The sequence below is a fragment of the Trematomus bernacchii genome, unplaced genomic scaffold (assembly GCF_902827165.1).
Source record: "Trematomus bernacchii unplaced genomic scaffold, fTreBer1.1, whole genome shotgun sequence".
Lineage (NCBI taxonomy): Eukaryota > Metazoa > Chordata > Actinopteri > Perciformes > Nototheniidae > Trematomus > Trematomus bernacchii.
Window position 1 is genome coordinate 1 of NW_022988003.1, and position 23,896 is coordinate 23,896.

General features: G+C 46.2%; 1 protein-coding gene across 1 annotated transcript in view; it reads right to left on the minus strand.

Moving 5' to 3' along the window:
• Nucleotides 1–152: 152 nt before the first annotated feature.
• LOC117472108 (echinoderm microtubule-associated protein-like 6) overlaps nt 153–23,896 on the minus strand; it is a gene marked incomplete at both ends in the record, with an annotated part of 45,923 nt that continues 22,179 nt past the window's right edge. The window contains 7 exon segments of the mRNA XM_034117234.1: nt 153–315; nt 961–1,133; nt 9,554–9,742; nt 10,087–10,201; nt 15,648–15,805; nt 17,327–17,535; nt 17,932–18,105. Of these exon segments, the coding sequence (XP_033973125.1) occupies nt 153–315; nt 961–1,133; nt 9,554–9,742; nt 10,087–10,201; nt 15,648–15,805; nt 17,327–17,535; nt 17,932–18,105 (1,181 nt within the window).

Below are 23,896 nucleotides of genomic sequence, written 5' to 3' on the forward strand. Positions count from 1 at the left end.
GGGGGATTGGGAATGGTGGGATGGGAATGGGGGGATTGGAATGGTGGGATTGGGTGGGGATTGGGAATGGGTTTGGGAATGGGATTGGTGGTGGGGGATGGGGGAATGGGAATGTTGTGATTGGGAATGTTGTGAATGCTGGGGGTCTCCACCTGGATGTGCTTGCTGTCAGCAGAGAAGTCCACCTGGAGCACGGACCCCGGGAGGTCCTTGCAGTACCCGACCCGGTTCAGAGCCGGGCCCAGAGACAGGTCATAGAAATCCACCGCGCTCTCCAGAGAACCCACCGCCAGGAACCGGTTATCAGGACTGAACCTGGATATACAAGTGTATACAGGTATATCATGTGATATAAAGTATATACAGGTATATCATGTAATATAAAGTATATACAGGTATATCATGTAATATAAAGTATATACAGGTATATCATGTAATATAAAGTATATACAGGTATATCATGTAATATAAAGTATATACAGGTATATCATGTAATATAAAGTATATACAGGTATATCATGTAATATAAAGTATATACAGGTATATCATGTGATATAAAGTGTATACAGGTATATCATGTGATATAAAGTATATACAGGTATATCATGTGATATAAAGTATATACAGGTATATCATGTGATATAAAGTGTATACAGGTATATCATGTGATATAAAGTGTATACAGGTATATCATGTGATATAAAGTGTATACAGGTATATCATGTGATATAAAGTGTATGATATACTGAGAGGGTTAAACAGCGCCCCCATCAAAGTATTGTATAAAGTTATATTATCACTTATTCATCTGTGGGTTGAGCCTTTCAGCTTTTCCCTCATTTCTGCTCTTCAGAATACCATACGCACATTATTCCTCAGATATATACATATATAGATCTATAGATGTACAGTATATAGATGTACAGTATAGATCCACAGTAGGTAGAGTAGACAGCGCACCTGATGTCCTGGATGGCGGCGCTGCGGTCTCTCTTCTTGCCCCACACGGTCAGAGAGTTGACGAGCAGAACGATGAACTCTCCGTTCTCCATCCCGATGGAAACCATCTCCCCGTTAGGACTGTAGGACGTGCACTTAGCAGGGTGGCCCAGACTCACCTTGTTCAGCAGTTTCTGACAACAACAACAACAACAACATGTGAGGAACACTTCCCAACACAACAACAACATGTGAGGAACTCTTCCCAACACAACAACAACAACATGTGAGGAACACTTCCATACAGACACCGTTTCTCCCTCTTTAAGAAAAGACAGTCTGTAAGTAAATGCAATATGTATTTTCTACATGTTGATGAAGAAGAGACATGAGGAAGAGGGGACACATGTTGATGTAGAAGAGACACGAAGAAGAGGGGACACATGTTGATGAAGAAGAGACATGAGGAAGAGGGGACACATGTTGATGAAGAAGAGACATGAAGAAGAGGGGACACATGTTGATGAAGAAGAGACATGAAGAAGAGGGGACACATGTTGATGTAGAAGAGACATGAAGAAGAGGGGACACATGTTGATGAAGAAGAGACATGAAGAAGAGGGGACACATGTTGATGAAGAAGAGACATGAAGAAGAGGGGACACATGTTGATGTAGAAGAGACACGAAGAAGAGGGGACACATGTTGATGAAGAAGAGACATGAAGAAGAGGGGACACATGTTGATGAAGAAGAGACATGAAGAAGAGGGGACACATGTTGATGTAGAAGAGACATGAAGAAGAGGGGACACATGTTGATGAAGAAGAGACATGAAGAAGAGGGGACACATGTTGATGTAGAAGAGACATGAAGAAGAGGGGACACATGTTGATGTAGAAGAGACATGAAGAAGAGGGGACACATGGTGATGAAGAAGAGACATGAAGAAGAGGGGACACATGTTGATGTAGAAGAGACATGAAGAAGAGGGGACACATGTTGATGAAGAAGAGACATGAAGAAGAGGGGACACATGTTGATGTAGAAGAGACATGAAGAAGAGGGGACACATGTTAATGTAGAAGAGACATGAAGAAGAGGGGACACATGTTGATGAAGAAGAGACATGAAGAAGAGGGGACACATGTTGATGAAGAAGAGACATGAAGAAGAGGGGACACATGTTGATGTAGAAGAGACATGAGGAAGAGGGGACACATGTTGATATAGAAGAGACATGAAGAAGAGGGGACACATGTTGATGAAGAAGAGACATGAAGAAGAGGGGACACATGTTGATGAAGAAGAGACATGAAGAAGAGGGGACACATGTTGATGTAGAAGAGACATGAAGAAGAGGGGACACATGTTGATGAAGAAGAGACATGAAGAAGAGGGGACACATGTTGATGTAGAAGAGACATGAAGAAGAGGGGACACATGTTGATGAAGAAGAGACATGAAGAAGAGGGGACACATGTTGATGTAGAAGAGACATGAAGAAGAGGGGACACATGTTGATGAAGAAGAGACATGAAGAAGAGGGGACACATGTTGATGTAGAAGAGACATGAGGAAGAGGGGACACATGTTGATGAAGAAGAGACATGAAGAAGAGGGGACACATGTTGATGTAGAAGAGACATGAAGAAGAGGGGACACATGTTGATGAAGAAGAGACATGAAGAAGAGGGGACACATGTTGATGAAGAAGAGACATGAAGAAGAGGGGACACATGTTGATGAAGAAGAGACATGAGGAAGAGGGGACACATGTTGATGTAGAAGAAACATGAGGAAGAGGGGACACATGTTGATGAAGAAGAGACATGAGGAAGAGGGGACACATGTTGATGTAGAAGAGACATGAAGAAGAGGGGACACATGTTGATGAAGAAGAGACATGAAGAAGAGGGGACACATGTTGATGAAGAAGAGACATGAAGAAGAGGGGACACATGTTGATGTAGAAGAGACATGAAGAAGAGGGGACACATGTTGATGAAGAAGAGACATGAAGAAGAGGGGACACATGTTGATGTAGAAGAGACATGAAGAAGAGGGGACACATGTTGATGAAGAAGACATGAAGAAGAGGGGACACATGTTGATGAAGAAGAGACATGAAGAAGAGGGGACACATGTTGATGAAGAAGAGACATGAAGAAGAGGGGACACATGTTGATGAAGAAGAGACATGAAGAAGAGGGGACACATGTTGATGTAGAAGAGACATGAAGAAGAGGGGACACATGTTGATGTAGAAGAGACATGAAGAAGAGGGGACACATGTTGATGAAGAAGAGACATGAGGAAGAGGGGACACATGTTGATGTAGAAGAGACATGAGGAAGAGGGGACACATGTTGATGAAGAAGAGACATGAAGAAGAGGGGACACATGTTGATGAAGAAGAGACATGAAGAAGAGGGGACACATGTTGATGTAGAAGAGACATGAAGAAGAGGGGACACATGTTGATGTAGAAGAGACATGAAGAAGAGGGGACACATGTTGATGAAGAAGAGACATGAGGAAGAGGGGACACATGTTGATGTAGAAGAGACATGAGGAAGAGGGGACACATGTTGATGAAGAAGAGACATGAAGAAGAGGGGACACATGTTGATGAAGAAGAGACATGAAGAAGAGGGGACACATGTTGATGTAGAAGAGACATGAAGAAGAGGGGACACATGTTGATGAAGAAGAGACATGAAGAAGAGGGGACACATGTTGATGAAGAAGAGACATGAAGAAGAGGATTTTGCATAAAGTGACCTTTAAAGCTTAAATAAGTGTAACCCTAATGAAATGTAACTGTTGTCCTGGGAATGGCACATGCACTTCATGTTGAACACAAATACCTGTACTTTCTACTTCTTACATGTTGAACCCATGTAAGGGATGTGTGTACTTCTACTTGAGTAAGGGATGTGTGTACGTCTACTCGAGTAAGGGATGTGTGTACTTCTACTCGAGTAAGGGATGTGTGTACTTCTACTTGAGTAAGGGATGTGTGTACGTCTACTCGAGTAAGGGATGTGTGTACGTCTACTCGAGTAAGGGATGTGTGTACGTCTACTCGAGTAAGGGATGTGTGTACTTCTACTCGAGTAAGGGATGTGTGTACTTCTACTCGAGTAAGGGATGTGTGTACTTCTACTCGAGTAAGGGATGTGTGTACTTCTACTCGAGTAAGGGATGTGTGTACGTCTACTCGAGTAAGGGATGTGTGTACTTCTACTCGAGTAAGGGATGTGTGTACGTCTACTCGAGTAAGGGATGTGTGTACTTCTACTCGAGTAAGGGATGTGTGTACGTCTACTCGAGTAAGGGATGTGTGTACGTCTACTCGAGTAAGGGATGTGTGTACGTCTACCTGAGTAAGGGATGTGTGTACTTCTACTCGAGTAAGGGATGTGTGTACTTCTACTCGAGTAAGGGATGTGTGTACGTCTACTCGAGTAAGGGATGTGTGTACTTCTACTCGAGTAAGGGATGTGTGTACGTCTACTCGAGTAAGGGATGTGTGTACGTCTACTCGAGTAAGGGATGTGTGTACGTCTACCTGAGTAAGGGATGTGTGTACTTCTACTTGAGTAAGGGATGTGTGTAAGTCTACTTGAGTAAGGGATGTGTGTACTTCTACTCGAGTAAGGGATGTGTGTACTTCTACTCGAGTAAGGGATGTGTGTACGTCTACTCGAGTAAGGGATGTGTGTACTTCTACTCGAGTAAGGGATGTGTGTACGTCTACTCGAGTAAGGGATGTGTGTACGTCTACTTGAGTAAGGGATGTGTGTACGTCTACTTGAGTAAGGGATGTGTGTACTTCTACTCGAGTAAGGGATGTGTGTACGTCTACTCGAGTAAGGGATGTGTGTACGTCTACTCGAGTAAGGGATGTGTGTACGTCTACCTGAGTAAGGGATGTGTGTACTTCTACTTGAGTAAGGGATGTGTGTACGTCTACTTGAGTAAGGGATGTGTGTACGTCTACTCGAGTAAGGGATGTGTGTACGTCTACCTGAGTAAGGGATGTGTGTACTTCTACTTGAGTAAGGGATGTGTGTACTTCTACTTGAGTAAGGGATGTGTGTACGTCTACTTGAGTAAGGGATGTGTGTACTTCTACTCGAGTAAGGGATGTGTGTACGTCTACTCAAATCATTGAAAAAGTAGTATTTCAACAGTTGAGTAACTTCTTGCATTTAAATAACTGTTTGGATGTGTTCCAGTCAGGATTTCGTCCAAACCACAGCACTGAGACTGCTCTTGTAAAGGTCTTCAATGACATCCACTTAAACACAGACAGTGGCAGAACTTCAGTGTTAGTATTATTAGATCTCAGTGCTGCGTTTGACACTGTTGACCACAACATATTACTAGACCGACTAGAAAACTGGGTGGGACTTTCGGCAACAGTTCTAAATTGGTTTGAGTCCTACTTAAAGGACAGAAAAAACTTTATTTCTATAGGTAAATACACATCTGAGTTGACAAATATGACATGTGGGGTACCTCAAGGCTCCATCTTGGGGCCTCTTCTCTTTAACATCTACATGCTACCACTGGCTCAGATAATGAAAAACAACAAAATAAGTTACCATAGCTATGCGGATGACACACAAATTTACGTAACAATTTCACCAGGAGACTATGCTCCAATTCAAACACTGAGTAAGTGCATTGAACAAATCAATGACTGGATGTGTCAGAACTTTCTCCAATTAAACAAAGATAAAACTGAGGTAATGGTTTTTGGAGCCAAGGCAGAACGTATAAAAGTTAGCGCTGAGTTTCAGTCTGCAATGTTCAAAACAACAGATACAGCCAGAAATCTAGGTGTAGTCATGGACTCTGACCTGAGTCTCAACAGTCACATTAAAACAGTTACTAAATCAGCCTACTATCACCTAAAGAACATATCCAGGATTAAAAGACTAATGTCACAGCAGGATTTGGAAAAACTTGTCCATGCTTTTATCTTCAGTAGACTCGACTACTGCAATGGTGTCTTTACAGGTCTCACTAACAAATCTATTAGAAAGCTGCAGCTGATTCAGAACGCCGCTGCTCGAGTCCTCACTAACACTAAGAAAGTGGATCACATCACTCCTGTTCTGAAGTCCTTACACTGGCTTCCTGTGTGTCAAAGAATAGATTTCAAAATATTGTTGCTGGTTTATAAAGCTTTGAATGGTTTAGGCCCAAAATACATGTCTGACCTACTGCTAAATTATGAACCATCCAGAACTCTCAGGTCTTCAGGGACTGGTCAGCTTTCTGTCCCCAGAGTCAGAACTAAACATGGTAAAGCAGCATTCAGTTATTATGCTCCGAATATCTGGAACAAACTCCCAGAAACCTGCAGGTCCGCTGCGACTCTTACTACTTTTAAATCCAGCAAGAAGACTTTTCTTTTTGCCGCTGCTTTTAATTGAACTATTCACATCTTAAACTGCACTGTAACTTTTAACTTTTATCCATGTATTTTTTCTTTTAATGTTTATTTTATTATCTTTCCTTTTTAATGACTGATTTTAAATGCCATTTTTAAAATGTCTTCCATTTTTGTAAAGCACTTTGAATTACCTTGTGTTGAAAGGTGCTATATAAATAAACTTGCCTTGCCTTGCCTTGCCTTACTCGAGTAAGGGATGTGTGTACGTCTACTCGAGTAAGGGATGTGTGTACGTCTACTCGAGTAAGGGATGTGTGTACGTCTACTCGAGTAAGGGATGTGTGTACGTCTACTCGAGTAAGGGATGTGTGTACTTCTACTCGAGTAAGGGATGTGTGTACGTCTACTCGAGTAAGGGATGTGTGTACGTCTACTCGAGTAAGGGATGTGTGTACGTCTACTCGAGTAAGGGATGTGTGTACGTCTACTCGAGTAAGGGATGTGTGTACTTCTACTCGAGTAAGGGATGTGTGTACGTCTACTCGAGTAAGGGATGTGTGTACGTCTACTCGAGTAAGGGATGTGTGTACTTCTACTCGAGTAAGGGATGTGTGTACTTCTACTCGAGTAAGGGATGTGTGTACGTCTACTTGAGTAAGGGATGTGTGTACTTCTACTTGAGTAAGGGATGTGTGTACTTCTACTTGAGTAAGGGATGTGTGTACTTCTACTTGAGTAAGGGATGTGTGTACGTCTACTTGAGTAAGGGATGTGTGTACTTCTACTCGAGTAAGGGATGTGTGTACTTCTACTCGAGTAAGGGATGTGTGTACGTCTACCTGAGTAAGGGATGTGTGTACTTCTACTCGAGTAAGGGATGTGTGTAAGGGATGTGTGTACTTCTACTCGAGTAAGGGATGTGTGTACTTCTACTTGAGTAAGGGATGTGTGTACTTCTACTTGAGTAAGGGATGTGTGTACGTCTACTTGAGTAAGGGATGTGTGTACTTCTACTCGAGTAAGGGATGTGTGTACTTCTACTCGAGTAAGGGATGTGTGTACTTCTACTCGAGTAAGGGATGTGTGTACTTCTACTCGAGTAAGGGATGTGTGTACGTCTACTCGAGTAAGGGATGTGTGTACGTCTACTCGAGTAAGGGATGTGTGTACTTCTACTCGAGTAAGGGATGTGTGTACGTCTACTCGAGTAAGGGATGTGTGTACGTCTACTCGAGTAAGGATGTGTGTACTTCTACTCGAGTAAGGGATGTGTGTACTTCTACTCGAGTAAGGGATGTGTGTACTTCTACTCGAGTAAGGGATGTGTGTACGTCTACCTGAGTAAGGGATGTGTGTACGTCTACTCGAGTAAGGGATGTGTGTACTTCTACTCGAGTAAGGGATGTGTGTACTTCTACTCGAGTAAGGGATGTGTGTACTTCTACTCGAGTAAGGGATGTGTGTACGTCTACTCGAGTAAGGGATGTGTGTACGTCTACTCGAGTAAGGGATGTGTGTACTTCTACTCGAGTAAGGGATGTGTGTACGTCTACTCGAGTAAGGGATGTGTGTACGTCTACTCGAGTAAGGGATGTGTGTACTTCTACTCGAGTAAGGGATGTGTGTACGTCTACTCGAGTAAGGGATGTGTGTACGTCTACTCGAGTAAGGGATGTGTGTACGTCTACCCGAGTAAGGGATGTGTGTACGTCTACTCGAGTAAGGGATGTGTGTACGTCTACTCGAGTAAGGGATGTGTGTACTTCTACTCGAGTAAGGGATGTGTGTACGTCTACCTGAGTAAGGGATGTGTGTACGTCTACTCGAGTAAGGGATGTGTGTACTTCTACTCGAGTAAGGGATGTGTGTACGTCTACTCGAGTAAGGGATGTGTGTACGTCTACTCGAGTAAGGGATGTGTGTACGTCTACCCGAGTAAGGGATGTGTGTACGTCTACTCGAGTAAGGGATGTGTGTACGTCTACCCGAGTAAGGGATGTGTGTACTTCTACTTGAGTAAGGGATGTGTGTACTTCTAATTGAGTAAGGGATGTGTGTACGTCTACTCGAGTAAGGGATGTGTGTACTTCTACTCGAGTAAGGGATGTGTGTACTTCTACTCGAGTAAGGGATGTGTGTACTTCTACTCGAGTAAGGGATGTGTGTACGTCTACTCGAGTAAGGGATGTGTGTACGTCTACTCGAGTAAGGGATGTGTGTACGTCTACCCGAGTAAGGGATGTGTGTACGTCTACTTGAGTAAGGGATGTGTGTACTTCTACTTGAGTAAGGGATGTGTGTACTTCTACTTGAGTAAGGGATGTGTGTACTTCTACTTGAGTAAGGGATGTGTGTACTTCTACTTGAGTAAGGGATGTGTGTACGTCTACCTGAGTAAGGGATGTGTGTACGTCTACTTGAGTAAGGGATGTGTGTACTTCTACTTGAGTAAGGGATGTGTGTACTTCTACTTGAGTAAGGGATGTGTGTACTTCTACTTGAGTAAGGGATGTGTGTACGTCTACTTGAGTAAGGGATGTGTGTACTTCTACTTGAGTAAGGGATGTGTGTACTTCTACTCGAGTAAGGGATGTGTGTACTTCTACTCGAGTAAGGGATGTGTGTACTTCTACTCGAGTAAGGGATGTGTGTACGTCTACTCGAGTAAGGGATGTGTGTACGTCTACTCGAGTAAGGGATGTGTGTACTTCTACTCGAGTAAGGGATGTGTGTACGTCTACTCGAGTAAGGGATGTGTGTACGTCTACTCGAGTAAGGGATGTGTGTACTTCTACTCGAGTAAGGGATGTGTGTACGTCTACCTGAGTAAGGGATGTGTGTACGTCTACTCGAGTAAGGGATGTGTGTACTTCTACTCGAGTAAGGGATGTGTGTACGTCTACTCGAGTAAGGGATGTGTGTACGTCTACCCGAGTAAGGGATGTGTGTACGTCTACTCGAGTAAGGGATGTGTGTACGTCTACTTGAGTAAGGGATGTGTGTACGTCTACCTGAGTAAGGGATGTGTGTACTTCTACTTGAGTAAGGGATGTGTGTACTTCTACTTGAGTAAGGGATGTGTGTACTTCTACTTGAGTAAGGGATGTGTGTACTTCTACTTGAGTAAGGGATGTGTGTACGTTTGCCCTCTCTGCTGACGGGGATCCTGATGAAGAGGAAAGAATAAAGAATAAAGGACACAGACCTTGTCGGCCAGGTCCCAGATGCGGATGGTGCCGTCGTCGCTGGCGGAGATGAAGACGTCTTTGAAGGGGTGGGCGGCGAGCCCCCAGATGCCCCCCTGAGTGTGGCCGTTGATCATGGTGTTTGAGGCGGCGTTCTTCTCCCCCACCTCGATGATCTCCCCGTCCTTCGTGCCCACCAGGATCTTCCCCTGAGGACAGAGAGGAGGTCAGGAACACCTCTGGACTCACAGGGTCTCAACAGGGGGTCCTCAGAGGAAGGAGCATCAGGACTAAAACCACCAGACTCAGAGACAGTTTCATCCCACATAAGACTATCAAACACCTGAACCTTTGACCCATCCAGAACATTCATCTGTTTGCATCTTGCTAATTATTTATCTATATAGCATTCCATCTACTCTTCTGGCACTATTTGATCTGTGTTATTAGTTCTATCTATATTCATGTTGCTCTGTTGGAGGAGGACTCCAGTTGTTCATCTCCATATCTCCACTGTAGCTGCTACATGATCATGAAGAATTTAGAGCCGTACCTTCCCCCTGCAGACGGACCTCACGTTCTCCACCGGCTGACCCGTCTCCAGCTGGAAGGCTCTGCAGCGTTTCATCTCCTGATCCCACAGCTTCACCGCTCCACCCTCCTTCGTCCTGAACACAGCAGCATTACTCACTACACCTGAACACACCACGTTACTCACTACACCTGAACACACCACGTTACTCACTACACCTGAACACACCACGTTACTCTCTACACCTGAACACACCACGTTACTCACTACACCTGAACACACCACGTTACTCTCTACACCTGAACACACCACGTTACTCACTACACCTGAACACACCACGTTACTCACTACACCTGAACACACCACGTTACTCACTACACCTGATCACACTACACCTGAACACACCACGTTACTCACTACACCTGAACACACTACACCTGAACACACCACGTTACTCACTACACCTGAACACACTACACCTGAACACACCACGTTACTCACTACACCTGATCACACCACGTTACTCACTACACCTGAACACACTACACCTGAACACACCACGTTACTCACTACACCTGAACACACCACGTTACTCTCTACACCTGAACACACTACACCTGAACACACCACGTTACTCACTACACCTGAACACACCACGTTACTCTCTACACCTGAACACACCACGTTACTCACTACACCTGAACACACCACGTTACTCTCTACACCTGAACACACCGCGTTACTCACTACACCTGATCACACCACGTTACTCACTACACCTGAACACACCACGTTACTCACTACACCTGATCACACTACACCTGAACACACCACGTTACTCACTACACCTGAACACACCGCGTTACTCTCTACACCTGAACACACCACGTTACTCTCTACACCTGATCACACCACGTTACTCTCTACACCTGAACACACCACGTTACTCACTACAGCTGATCACACCACGTTACTCTCTACACCTGAACACACCATGTTACTCACTACACCTGATCACACCACGCTACTCACTACACCTGATCACACCACGTTACTCACTACACCTGAACACACCACGTTACTCACTACACCTGATCACACCACGTTACTCACTACACCTGAACACACCACGTTACTCACTACACCTGAACACACCACGTTACTCACTACACCTGAACACACCACGCTACTCACTACACCTGATCACACCACGCTACTCACTACACCTGAACACACCACGTTACTCTCTACACCTGAACACACCACGTTACTCACTACACCTGATCACACCACGCTACTCACACCACGCTACTCACTACACCTGAACACACCACGCTACTCACTACACCTGAACACACCACGTTACTCACTACACCTGAACACACCACGCTACTCACTACACCTGATCACACCACGTTACTCACTACACCTGAACACACCACGTTACTCACTACACCTGAACACACCACGTTACTCACTACACCTGAACACACCACGTTACTCACTACACCTGAACACACCACGTTACTCACTACACCTGAACACACCACTCTACAGCTGTCCATCACACACAGGTGCATGAAGCAGAGATCTAGTGGTCAAAGGCAATCCCAGTGAAGACTAACCCTATAAATGGCTATGGCGGCGCATGCACAACGCGAGGCTCAGCGTCTCTCTAGAGTTAGCAAAATAGTATTTATTTGTCTACTTTTATTAAGTTTGTTCACTCGGAACAGCCTTTCACTAACTTCATACAGCCGACAACAACTCCTGGACATTGGACTATGCCATTCCAACTCTTTAACAGATGATCTCCGTATCATTCCGGAGATCGCCAGATCACCGGAGCCTGCTCAGTCTACTCTGCCGAGCGGAAGTGCCCACAGGCGGCGTAGAGACCGTAAACATAGGCGGGGGAAGCGAGGAGGGCTAAGAGCTAGGCTGAAGCTAACGCCACATCGGCTCGCCCTACCCAGCATTTTCCTCGCCAATCTGCGGTCTATAATTAACAAAATGGATGAGATACGACTACGCATCGTCAACCACAAACGGATGATGGACTGCAACATCATGATCTTCACGGAAACATGGCTAAACAGCGGCGTTCCCAATAGCGCCGTTGAGCTAACTGGGCGTATCTTCTTCAGAGCAGACAGATCAGCTGACGACTCCGGTAAGACCAGGGGAGGGGGGCTGTGCATGTATGTAAACAAAGCATGGTGTACAGACTCTGCCATTGTCAGCAGTCACTGCTCAGCTCATCTGGAATATCTTTTTATTAAATGCAGACCCTTCTATCTACCCAGAGAGTTCACAGCAATCCTAGTAATAGCCGTATATGTAGCCCCAGATGCTAATGCAAAAATTGCAATGAGAGAACTGCACACAGCCATTAGCCAACAACAAACTGCACACCCTGAGGCAGCTTTCATTGTTGCGGGTGATTTCAATCACTCCAGTTTGAAGACTGTACTCCCCAAATTTCGACAACATGTCTCCTGCCCCACGAGAGGCAACAAAACATTGGATCATGTTTACACCAACATGGCCAATGCATACAATGCCATTCCCCTCCCCCACCTGGGTCAGTCTGACCACCTCTCACTGTTCCTTTACCCCACATACACACCACTCATCAAACGGGTGAAACCCACAGTGAGGACTGTCAAGGTATGGCCTGAGGAGGCAGACTCTATGCTACAGGACAAGTTTCAACACACAACCTGGAGTGTGTTTGCCACCCAGGCCACCTTGGATTCCCATACAGACAGTGACCACTACGCCTCCTCCGTACTGGAATACATCAGCACCACCATCAACAGTGTCACCACTCTGAAGCAGATAACAACCTACCCAAACCAGAAGCCGTGGATGAATAAAGAAGTTTGCCAACTACTGAAGGCACGAAACATCGCCTTCAGATCAGGTGACGAACGGGCTTACAGTTTATCCAGGGCTCACCTAAAGAAGGGCATTAGGAAGGCCAAGCACTGCTACAAACTGAGGATTGAGGAGCACTTCAACAACTCCGACCCCCGAAGAATGTGGCAGGGCATTCAGGCCATCACTGACTACAAACCCACCACCCCCTCTCTCCCGTCAAACGACGTCTCCTTCCTCAACGAGCTGAATCATTTCTATGCTCGCTTCGACAGGGACAACCAGGAGACAGCCACTAAGGCTGTCCCCCCTGCAGACCACCAGCCCCTCACACTCTCACCTTCTGACGTCTTCACCACACTGAGCAGGATTAATGCACGCAAGGCTGCTGGACCCGATGGCATCCCAGGCCGCATTCTCAGGGCCTGTGCTGGGCAACTGACTGAGGTCATGACGGACATTTTTAACCTGTCCCTGGCCCAAACTGTTGTCCCCACGTGCTTTAAAACCACCGCCATAGTGCCAGTGCCCAAACACTCTGCTGCAGCAGGCCTGAATGACTTCCGTCCCGTTGCACTTACACCCATTCTCATGAAGTGCTTCGAGAAGTTGGTCCTAGCACAGCTTAAATCCCGCCTATCACCGACACTGGACCCCCATCAATTTGCATACCGGACTAATAGGAGCACGGAAGATGCTGTTTCCATAACACTTCACACCGTCCTCTCACATCTGGAAAAAACCAACTCCTATGCAAGATTGCTGTTCATCGACTTCAGTTCAGCCTTCAACACCGTCATCCCCTCCAAACTAATCACAAAACTCAACGACCTGGGCATCGACGCTCCCCTTTGTAATTGGATTTTAGACTTTCTAACCAACAGACCCCAGCATGTCAGGTTAGATCGTCTCTCTTCCATGACCCTCAGCCTAAATACCGGTGTCCCACAAGGCTGCGTGCTGAGCCCCCTCCTCTACTCCATCTTCACCCACGACTGTACCCCTGTACATGGTTCAAACACCATCATCAAGTATGCAGACGACACAACGGTGATTGGCCTCATCCACAACAACGATGAGACTGCCTACAGGGAGGAGGTTCAGCATCTGACTGAGTGGTGTGCCGACAATAACCTGGCCCTCAACACAACAAAATAACTCATTGTGGACTTCAGGAAATCGAAAGGCAACACACACACTCCCATCCACATAAATGGAACGGCGGTGGAGCGTGTGTCTAGCTTCAAGTTCCTGGGGGTCCACATATCCGATAACCTCTCATGGTCCAACAATACCACCAGCCTAGTAAAGAAGGCTCACCAGCGTCTCTTCTTCCTGAGGAGACTAAAGAAAGATCACCTCTCTCCTCAGATTCTGGTGAACTTTTACCGCTGCACCATTGAGAGCATCCTGACCAGCTGTATCACAGCCTGGTATGGGAACTGCACAATGCTCAACAGGAAGGCACTGCAGAGGGTGACGAAAATCGCCCAACGCATCATCGGTGTCCCACTCCCTGCCATCGAGGACATCCAGGGGATACGGTGTTTGCAGAGGGCGCACAACATCTTCAAAGACACCTCTCATCCTGCAAACTATCTGTTCGTCCTCCTACCCTCGGGGAGGCGCCTCAGGAGCCTCCAGTCCAAGACCAGCAGGTTCAGGGACAGCTTCTTCCCCAGGGCTGTTACCCTGTTGAACTCTGCCCGCTGACAGACTCTAGCCCATACCCACCACCCACCTGTTTATATATTTTACTGTCAATGCCGTTTATATTTGACTGTCAATGCCGTTTACACTGTATAGATTAATCTGTTTATAGCCTATTTTTAATTATTCTATTTATAATAATTCCATGTATAATTATTCTTACTATGTAGACTCCTGCACTGCTATTTTGCACTTCTGGTCAGATGCCTAAACTCACATTTCGTCACTAGTACATGTACTACGTAATGACAATAAAGTTGAATCTGAATCTGAATCTGAAATACCAATGATCCCATGTAATTAGCATACTCTCCATTATTAGCGTTAGCATACTGGTTTCTGACAGGAAGTTAAACCGGTCATTAAATCTTCTATCATCTGTTTTATATTGCTGTGAAAGCATCTCCAGCCTCTCATTAAAACTACATTTCACAAGATAGCATTGAACACTTGGACAGGTATTCATTTTAACTGAAAAACCTTGAACGCAACATAATGCGAATCTATGGAACTCCTGAGTGCTACTAGTAGCTAACAGCTAACGGGTAACAGCTAACGGCTAACAGCTAACAGCTAACAGCTAACGGCTAACAGCGGACGGCTAACGGTTAACAGCTAACAGCGGACAGCTAACGGTTAACAGCGGACAGCTAACGGTTAACAGCGGACAGCTAACGGCTAACAGCGGACGGCTAACGGTTAACAGCGGACAGCTAACGGTTAACAGCGGACAGCTAACGGCTAACAGGTAACGGCTAACAGCGGACAGCTAACGGTTAACAGCTAACGGCTAACAGCTAACGGCAAACAGCTAACGGCTAACAGCTAACGGTTAACAGCTAACAGTTAACAGCTAACAGTTGACAGCTAACAGTTGACAGCTAACAGTTGACAGCTAACGTTTGTATCTCTCCTGCAGATTTTGACACTGATTTGTATGCTACGCTAACCATTATTTTAGCAGGATGACACTTCTGAATGTCTTTACTCACGGCCTCTCCTTCCCCCCGGTGACGATCAGGCCGTCCCTCAGCGTGGTGTACATCGTGAACACCGGGCCGCTGTGCGCCTTCGCCACCACGCGCACCAGGAAGTGCTCCCGCCACACGAACACGTCTCCGTTGATGGCGCCGGTGAATGTCAGGTTGTTCTGGAGGAGACAGACACTGAGCCATCAGGAGAATAGAAACCTGACAGAGTTCATGTGAGAAGAGATTTAAAGGTTTCCTATCATGCAAAAGTCACTTTCTGATGTCTTCTCTACATCACCATGTGTCCCCGGTGTGTCAGGAGACTCACATAGTGATGTCTTCTCTACATCACCATGTGTCCCCGGTGTGTCAGGAGACTCACATAGTGATGTCTTCTCTACATCACCATGTGTCCCCGGTGTGTCAGGAGACTCTCAAAGTGATGTCTTTTCTACATCACCATGTGTCCCCGGTGTGTCAGGAGACTCTCAAAGTGATGTCTTCTCTATATCACCATGTGTCCCCGGTGTGTCAGGAGACTCACAAAGTAATGTCTTCTCTACATCACCATGTGTCCCCGGTGTGTCAGGAGACTCTCAAAGTGATGTCTTCTCTACATCACCATGTGTCCCCGGTGTGTCAGGAGACTCTCAAAGTGATGTCTTCTCTATATCACCATGTGTCCCCGGTGTGTCAGGAGACTCACAAAGTAATGTCTTCTCTACATCACCATGTGTCCCCGGTGTGTCAGGAGACTCTCAAAGTGATGTCTTCTCTACATCACCATGTGTCCCCGGTGTGTCAGGAGACTCACAAAGTAATGTCTTCTCTACATCACCATGTGTCCCCGGTGTGTCAGGAGACTCACAAAGTGATGTCTTCTCTACATCACCATGTGTCCCCGGTGTGTCAGGAGACTCACAAAGTAATGTCTTCTCTACATCACCATGTGTCCCCGGTGTGTCAGGAGACTCTCAAAGTGATGTCTTCTCTACATCACCATGTGTCCCCGGTGTGTCAGGAGACTCACTAAGTGATGTCTTCTCTACATCACCATGTGTCCCCGGTGTGTCAGGAGACTCACTAAGTGATGTCTTCTCTACATCACCATGTGTCCCCGGTGTGTCAGGAGACTCTCAAAGTGATGTCTTCTCTACATCACCATGTGTCCCCGGTGTGTCAGGAGACTCACAAAGTGATGTCTTCTCTACATCACCATGTGTCCCCGGTGTGTCCCCGGTGTGTCCCCGGTGTGTCCCCGGTGTGTCAGGAGACTCACAAAGTGATGTCTTCTCTACATCACCATGTGTCCCCGGTGTGTCCCCGGTGTGTCCCCGGTGTGTCAGGAGACTCTCAAAGTGATGTCTTCTTTACATCACCATGTGTCCCCGGTGTGTCCCCGGTGTGTCAGGAGACTCTCAAAGTGTCAGGAAATAAACCCCTCTCTCTTTTCCTCCGTACCCACATCTCTAAAAACGGGGGAACAACGGAGCTGATCCAGATTTGCTGCGTCATGACGACATTACTCAAATGTGGGCGGGCTTTACACCCACGGGCCAATCAGAAACGTTGCTGTCAGAAACAATGAGACGTGTTTTGGTATTTTGAGCAAAACACGTCATAGACATGTTTTTTAAATATTTGTATATATCTGAGACCCATAATATATGCCTATAAATGGTAGGAGATGTTGAACTTACAGCACCGAAGGCCACGGACAGCATGGTCTGCATGCGGCCGTCCTCCACCACTCCGATCACTCCCTTCTTGTAAACCAGCGAGCCGCCCACCAGGGTCCAGAACTTGATGTGTTTGATTCCCACCGACACAAACTGGGTGTCTGAGTCCGGTCTGAACTCCACCACGAAGATCCGCTCAGCATGGCCGCCTTTACAGGTCACCTTGGTGCCTGGGGGGGGGGGGGGGGCAGAGGGCAGCTTCAGAGAGGTGGTACTCTGTGGTGCATTTAGAGTACATGATACGCCACCTCCACACAGTGATGGTGTGTTCAGGCTCCACCTACCTTCCTGCCACCTCCACACAGTGATGGTGTGTTCAGGCTCCACCTACCTTCCTGCCACCTCCACACGGTGATGGTGTGTTCAGGCTCCACCTACCTTCCTGCCACCTCCACACGGTGATGGTGTGTTCAGGCTCCACCTACCTTCCTGCCACCTCCACACAGTGATGGTGTGTTCAGGCTCCACGTACCTTCCTGCCACCTCCACACAGTGATGGTGTGTTCAGGCTCCACGTACCTTCCTGCCACCTCCACACAGTGATGGTGTGTTCAGGCTCCACGTACCTTCCTGCCACCTCCACACGGTGATGGTGTGTTCAGGCTCCACCCCCACGGACAGCAGCAGCTTTCCTGTGGCGCTGAAGTTAACGTAGCCCACGCCTTTAGCATGAGAGCAGCGCAGGATGGAGAGCGTCTGCTTAGTGAGGGCGTCCCACACATGGATGGAGGGAGAGAGGCCTGTGGGGGAGAACCAGAGACATAGAACCAGGGCACTGAAGAACTAGGAACATAGAACCAGAGCACTGAAGAACTAGGAACCGAAGCATCTCTTAACACAGGACCTAAGGATTCAAGGAACCTTGGACCAGAGGACCTACGGCGGCACGGTGGGACTTAGGAACCTGGTCCCATATAACTTAGGAAACAAAAAAACATAGGACTGAGGAACCTAACAACCATTGGACTAAGGAAACTAAGTTCCAAAAAGACAAAGGAACCTAATGACTAGATACACATAGGACGTAGATACCAAATAAACATAGGATTTGGGAACATAGCAACTATTGGACTTAAAAACACAAGAGTCAGGTGCTCAGGCACTGTCAAACAACACAAGGGAAGGTTTTAAGGAACCAAAAGGGCGAGGAACCCAAGGTAATGAGCAGAAAAGGACTGGGGGAAACTTAAGAAATGAAGCACTTAGTAAGGAACCAAGAACAGAGAAACAGCAGAACAACGTAAACACAAAATGAAAGAGTTTATGGGCCAAGGAACCAGAGAGCCAAGGATTCAAGGACAGAGGAGGTAAGGAAGGAGAACCAAAGGAACCGAGGAGAGGAGGTGCTGAGTATCAGGGAGACTAACAGGCTAATATTCAAGAGGGGGGAGATGGGGGGGAACCATCTTATATTTAAGGACCAGGTTCTACTCTTAGGGACCGACATGCTTATTCAACAGAGAAACTGGTGAGTGTTTGGGATTCAGAGAGGAACCTCTAAACTGCATCTGAACACAGTTACAGAACCTTATTCACGCCTGGGGCCACGATCACATCCTGTCTGAACACAGTTACAGAGAACCTTATTCAGGCCTGGGGCCACGATCACATCCTGTCTGAACACAGTTACAGAACCTTATTCACGCCTGAGGCCACGATCACATCCTGTCTGAACACAGCTACAGAACCTTATTCAGGCCTGAGGCCATGATCACATCCTGTCTGAACACAGTTACAGAACCTTATTCACGCCTGAGGCCACGATCACATCCTGTCTGAACACAGCTACAGAACCTTATTCAGGCCTGAGGCCACGATCACATCCTGTCTGAACACAGTTACAGAGAACCTTATTCACGCCTGAGGCCACGATCACATCCTGTCTGAACACAGTTACAGAACCTTATTCACGCCTGAGGCCACGATCACAACCTGTCTGAACACAGTTACAGAGAACCTTATTCACGCCTGAGGCCACGATCACATCCTGTCTGAACACAGTTACAGAACCTTATTCACGCCTGAGGCCACGATCACATCCTGTCTGAACACAGTTACAGAACCTTATTCACGCCTGAGGCCACGATCACATCCTGTCTGAACACAGTATCAGAGAACCTTATTCACGCCTGAGGCCATGATCACATCCTGTCTGAACACAGTTACAGAACCTTATTCACGCCTGAGGCCACGATCACATCCTGTCTGAACACAGTTACAGAACCTTATTCACGCCTGGGGCCACGATCACATCCTGTCTGAACACAGTTACAGAACCTTATTCACGCCTGAGGCCACGATCACATCCTGTCTGAACACAGTTACAGAGAACCTTATTCACGCCTGAGGCCACAATCACATCCTGTCTGAACACAGTTACAGAACCTTATTCACGCCTGAGGCCACGATCACATCCTGTCTGAACACAGCTACAGAGAACCTTATTCACGCCTGAGGCCACGATCACATCCTGTCTGAACACAGCTACAGAGAACCTTATTCACGCCTGAGGCCACGATCACATCCTGTCTGAACACAGTTACAGAGAACCTTATTCACGCCTGAGGCCACGATCACATCCTGTCTGAACACAGTTACAGAACCTTATTCACGTCTGGGACCACGATCACATCCTGTCTGAACACAGTTACAGAGAACCTTATTCACGCCTGAGGCCACGATCACATCCTGTCTGAACACAGTTACAGAACCTTATTCACGCCTGGGGCCACGAACACATCCTGTCTGAACACAGTTACAGAACCTTATTCACGCCTGGGGCCACGAACACATCCTGTCTGAACACAGTATCAGAGAACCTTATTCACGCCTGAGGCCATGATCACATCCTGTCTGAACACAGTTACAGAGAACCTTATTCACGCCTGAGGCCATGATCACATCCTGTCTGAACACAGTAACAGAGAACCTTATTCACGCCTGAGGCCACGATCACATCCTGTCTGAACACAGCTACAGAGAACCTTATTCACGCCTGGGGCCACGATCACATCCTGTCTGAACACAGCTACAGAGAACCTTATTCACGCCTGAGGCCACGATCACATCCTGTCTGAACACAGCTACAGAGAACCTTATTCACGCCTGAGGCCACGATCACATCCTGTCTGAACACAGTTACAGAACCTTATTCACGCCTGAGGCCACGATCACATCCTGTCTGAACACAGTTACAGAACCTTATTCACGCCTGGGGCCACGATCACATCCTGTCTGAACACAGCTACAGAACCTTATTCACGCCTGAGGCCACGATCACATCCTGTCTGAACACAGCTACAGAGAACCTTATTCACGCCTGAGGCCACGATCACATCCTGTCTGAACACAGCTACAGAGAACCTTATTCACGCCTGGGGCCACGATCACATCCTGTCTGAACACAGCTACAGAACCTTATTCACGCCTGAAGCCACGATCACATCCTGTCTGAACACAGTTACAGAGAACCTTATTCACGCCTGAGGCCACGATCACATCAGCTACAGAGAACCTTATTCACGCCTGGGGCCACGATCACATCCTGTCTGAACACAGTTACAGAACCTTATTCACGCCTGGGGCCACGATCACATCCTGTCTGAACACAGCTACAGAACCTTATTCACGCCTGAGGCCACGATCACATCCTGTCTGAACACAGCTACAGAACCTTATTCACGCCTGAGGCCACGATCACATCCTGTCTGAACACAGCTACAGAGAACCTTATTCACGCCTGAGGCCACGATCACATCCTGTCTGAACACAGCTACAGAGAACCTTATTCACGCCTGGGGCCACGATCACATCCTGTCTGAACACAGCTACAGAACCTTATTCACGCCTGAGGCCACGATCACATCCTGTCTGAACACAGCTACAGAACCTTATTCACGCCTGAGGCCACGATCACATCCTGTCTGAACACAGTTACAGAGAACCTTATTCACGCCTGAGGCCACGATCACATCAGCTACAGAGAACCTTATTCACGCCTGGGGCCACGATCACATCCTGTCTGAACACAGTATCAGAGAACCTTATTCACGCCTGAGGCCACGATCACATCCTGTCTGAACACAGCTACAGAGAACCTTATTCACGCCTGAGGCCACGATCACATATTAGGTCCGTTACTGTTCCTAATTTATGCAAATGACATGTCATCAGCATGTGACTGCAACTTGTTCCTGTTCGCGGACGACTCAGCCCTGCTGGTCTCTGACAGGAGCAGATTGCAGGTTGAAAAAACCCTCAGCTCCGAGCTCGGCAGAATCTGCACCTGGCTCGCCGATAATAAATTATCATTACACCTGGGTAAAACAGAGTCCATTCTCTTCGGTTCGAAACATAATCTCAGCAAATCCGACGACTTCTCAGTTGCAGTGGGTGACATTATTGTCACAAGTAAGAAGGAAATTACATACCTAGGATCTATTCTTGAGGCAAACCTCTCCTGTGACAAAATGGCATCCAATGTAATAAAAAAAGTCAATCAAAGAACTAGATTCCTATACCGGATCTCCTCTCTGGTAAACAAAAACACCCTGAAAACTCTGGCAGGAGCACTCATTCAAGGGTACTATGACTATGCTTGCACGTCATGGTACCATAGCACCTCCAAGGCGCTAAAAATAAAACTTCAAACATCGCAAAATAAACTGGTCAGACTACTGCTTGACCTTTCATCTAGAACCCACCTCACCTCTGCCCACTTTGACAACCTAGGATGGCTTAGAGTAGACGACAGAGTACAGCTACTTGCAATGGGCCTGGTCTACAAGATCCACTACACCTCTATGGTACCCATGTACATGTCAAAATTCTTCCCAAAGGTCAAGGAATACCATGATCATAACACCAGAGGGAGCTCCACAAATCATGTAAAACCCAGATTTGGCACAAAAAAAGGGGAATACACGTTTCGCAATTATGCCACATCAAGGTGGAACGCTCTTCCCACAACTGTAAAGGAAAGTAAAACTATACTTACCTTCAAAACCTCTCTTAAAGAGCACCTTCGGGGGAAAGCATTGCAAAACTGGCCCCGGTAATGGTACAAATCTCAACCTGTCGTACAATGGACAGCTTCCCCCCCCCATCTATGTATATACTCGCATTTTAGACTCTGTTACTAACTGTATATCTGTAGACTTGGTATGTCTTAAATGTCCGGTTAGGATGTATTAGAACGAAATCTAAAATGAAAATTGTAAATAAGCCATCTGTATGTAAAAAACCACCTGTATGTAAATTGTAAATAAGCCATCTGTATGTCAAATATGTCTTATATGTCTTAAATGATATGATGAATTGGAAATGGGGGACCCTGATGTAAACAAGACGAAAGTCTTTCTCTGGTCTGCATCCCCTTAACAATTGTATGTTTTGAGCTGTACTGTACCCAATATACAAGCTGTTAATAAACTTTTCAATCAATCAATCAATCAAACATCCTGTCTGAACACAGCTACAGAGAACCTTATTCAGGCCTGAGGCCACGATCACATCCTGTCTGCACACAGCTACAGAGAACCTTATTCAGGCCTGAGGCCACGATCACATCCTGTCTCCTGAAGTCAAGATGCAAAATAACTCCAACCCACAGGTAGTGAAGTTGGAGAGTGGCAAACTGGTGAAATGGAAAGCGTCACCTTTTGCATAATTAGCTTCTGCTATCTGTTGTGGTGTACCCCAAGGCTCTGATTTAGGCCCTTTTGTATAATAACATGCCTCTTTACGTTTGGTTTAATCTAATAATAAGGTTAATTTAAACAGGAAGAGGTACTTTAGCTTTGTGGAACCTGGATAATTGTTTATTATAGAGAAAGAGTTTTAGGTAACAGAGGAAATGCTAAAAGTGGTGTTTTAGCATTTAGCATGTGCTTACTTCGAAACAAAGGCTAATGTGCGCGGGATAATGTGTAATGAGTTAAACACACCATCAGACCCTGCTTTATAAAGACCCTCTGAATCACAGTCTTACCACCAACAACACCAACTTACAGTAACACTAAGGTTAGCCCGGCTAGCTTAGCATGCTGCCGCTAATCAAGGCTTCTCCTTTAGTTTCTCGACGGCCATGCTCACACTAAAACAGAGACGTTAGAAAACTGTGTTTACAGAAGCTCCATCCACACTAAGGAGTAGCCTACACATATGTTCTCTAGATCAGAACATAATCATGTCAGCAACATGAAGCAGGAACCTGGCTTTATCACATGTTCATGTTTCTGTGATAGAAACGGGTTCTTAAAGTGTTCTAAGTCGTGTCTTGCATTAAATCAGGGGGGTCAAACTCACTTTCACCACGGGCCACATCAGCATTAAGGTTGCACTCAAAGGGCCCTTTAAGACTATATAAATACACATATATAAATATATAATATATATAAATAATGTATTATATCACATTACTGCCTCTGCATTGGATTATTATCGGATAGGGTAATAACTTCATAATTAACTGCGTCTGAAAGCAGAAGTCTGGGGCAAATAATTGCAAGACTCTTCAGTGTCACAAAATGA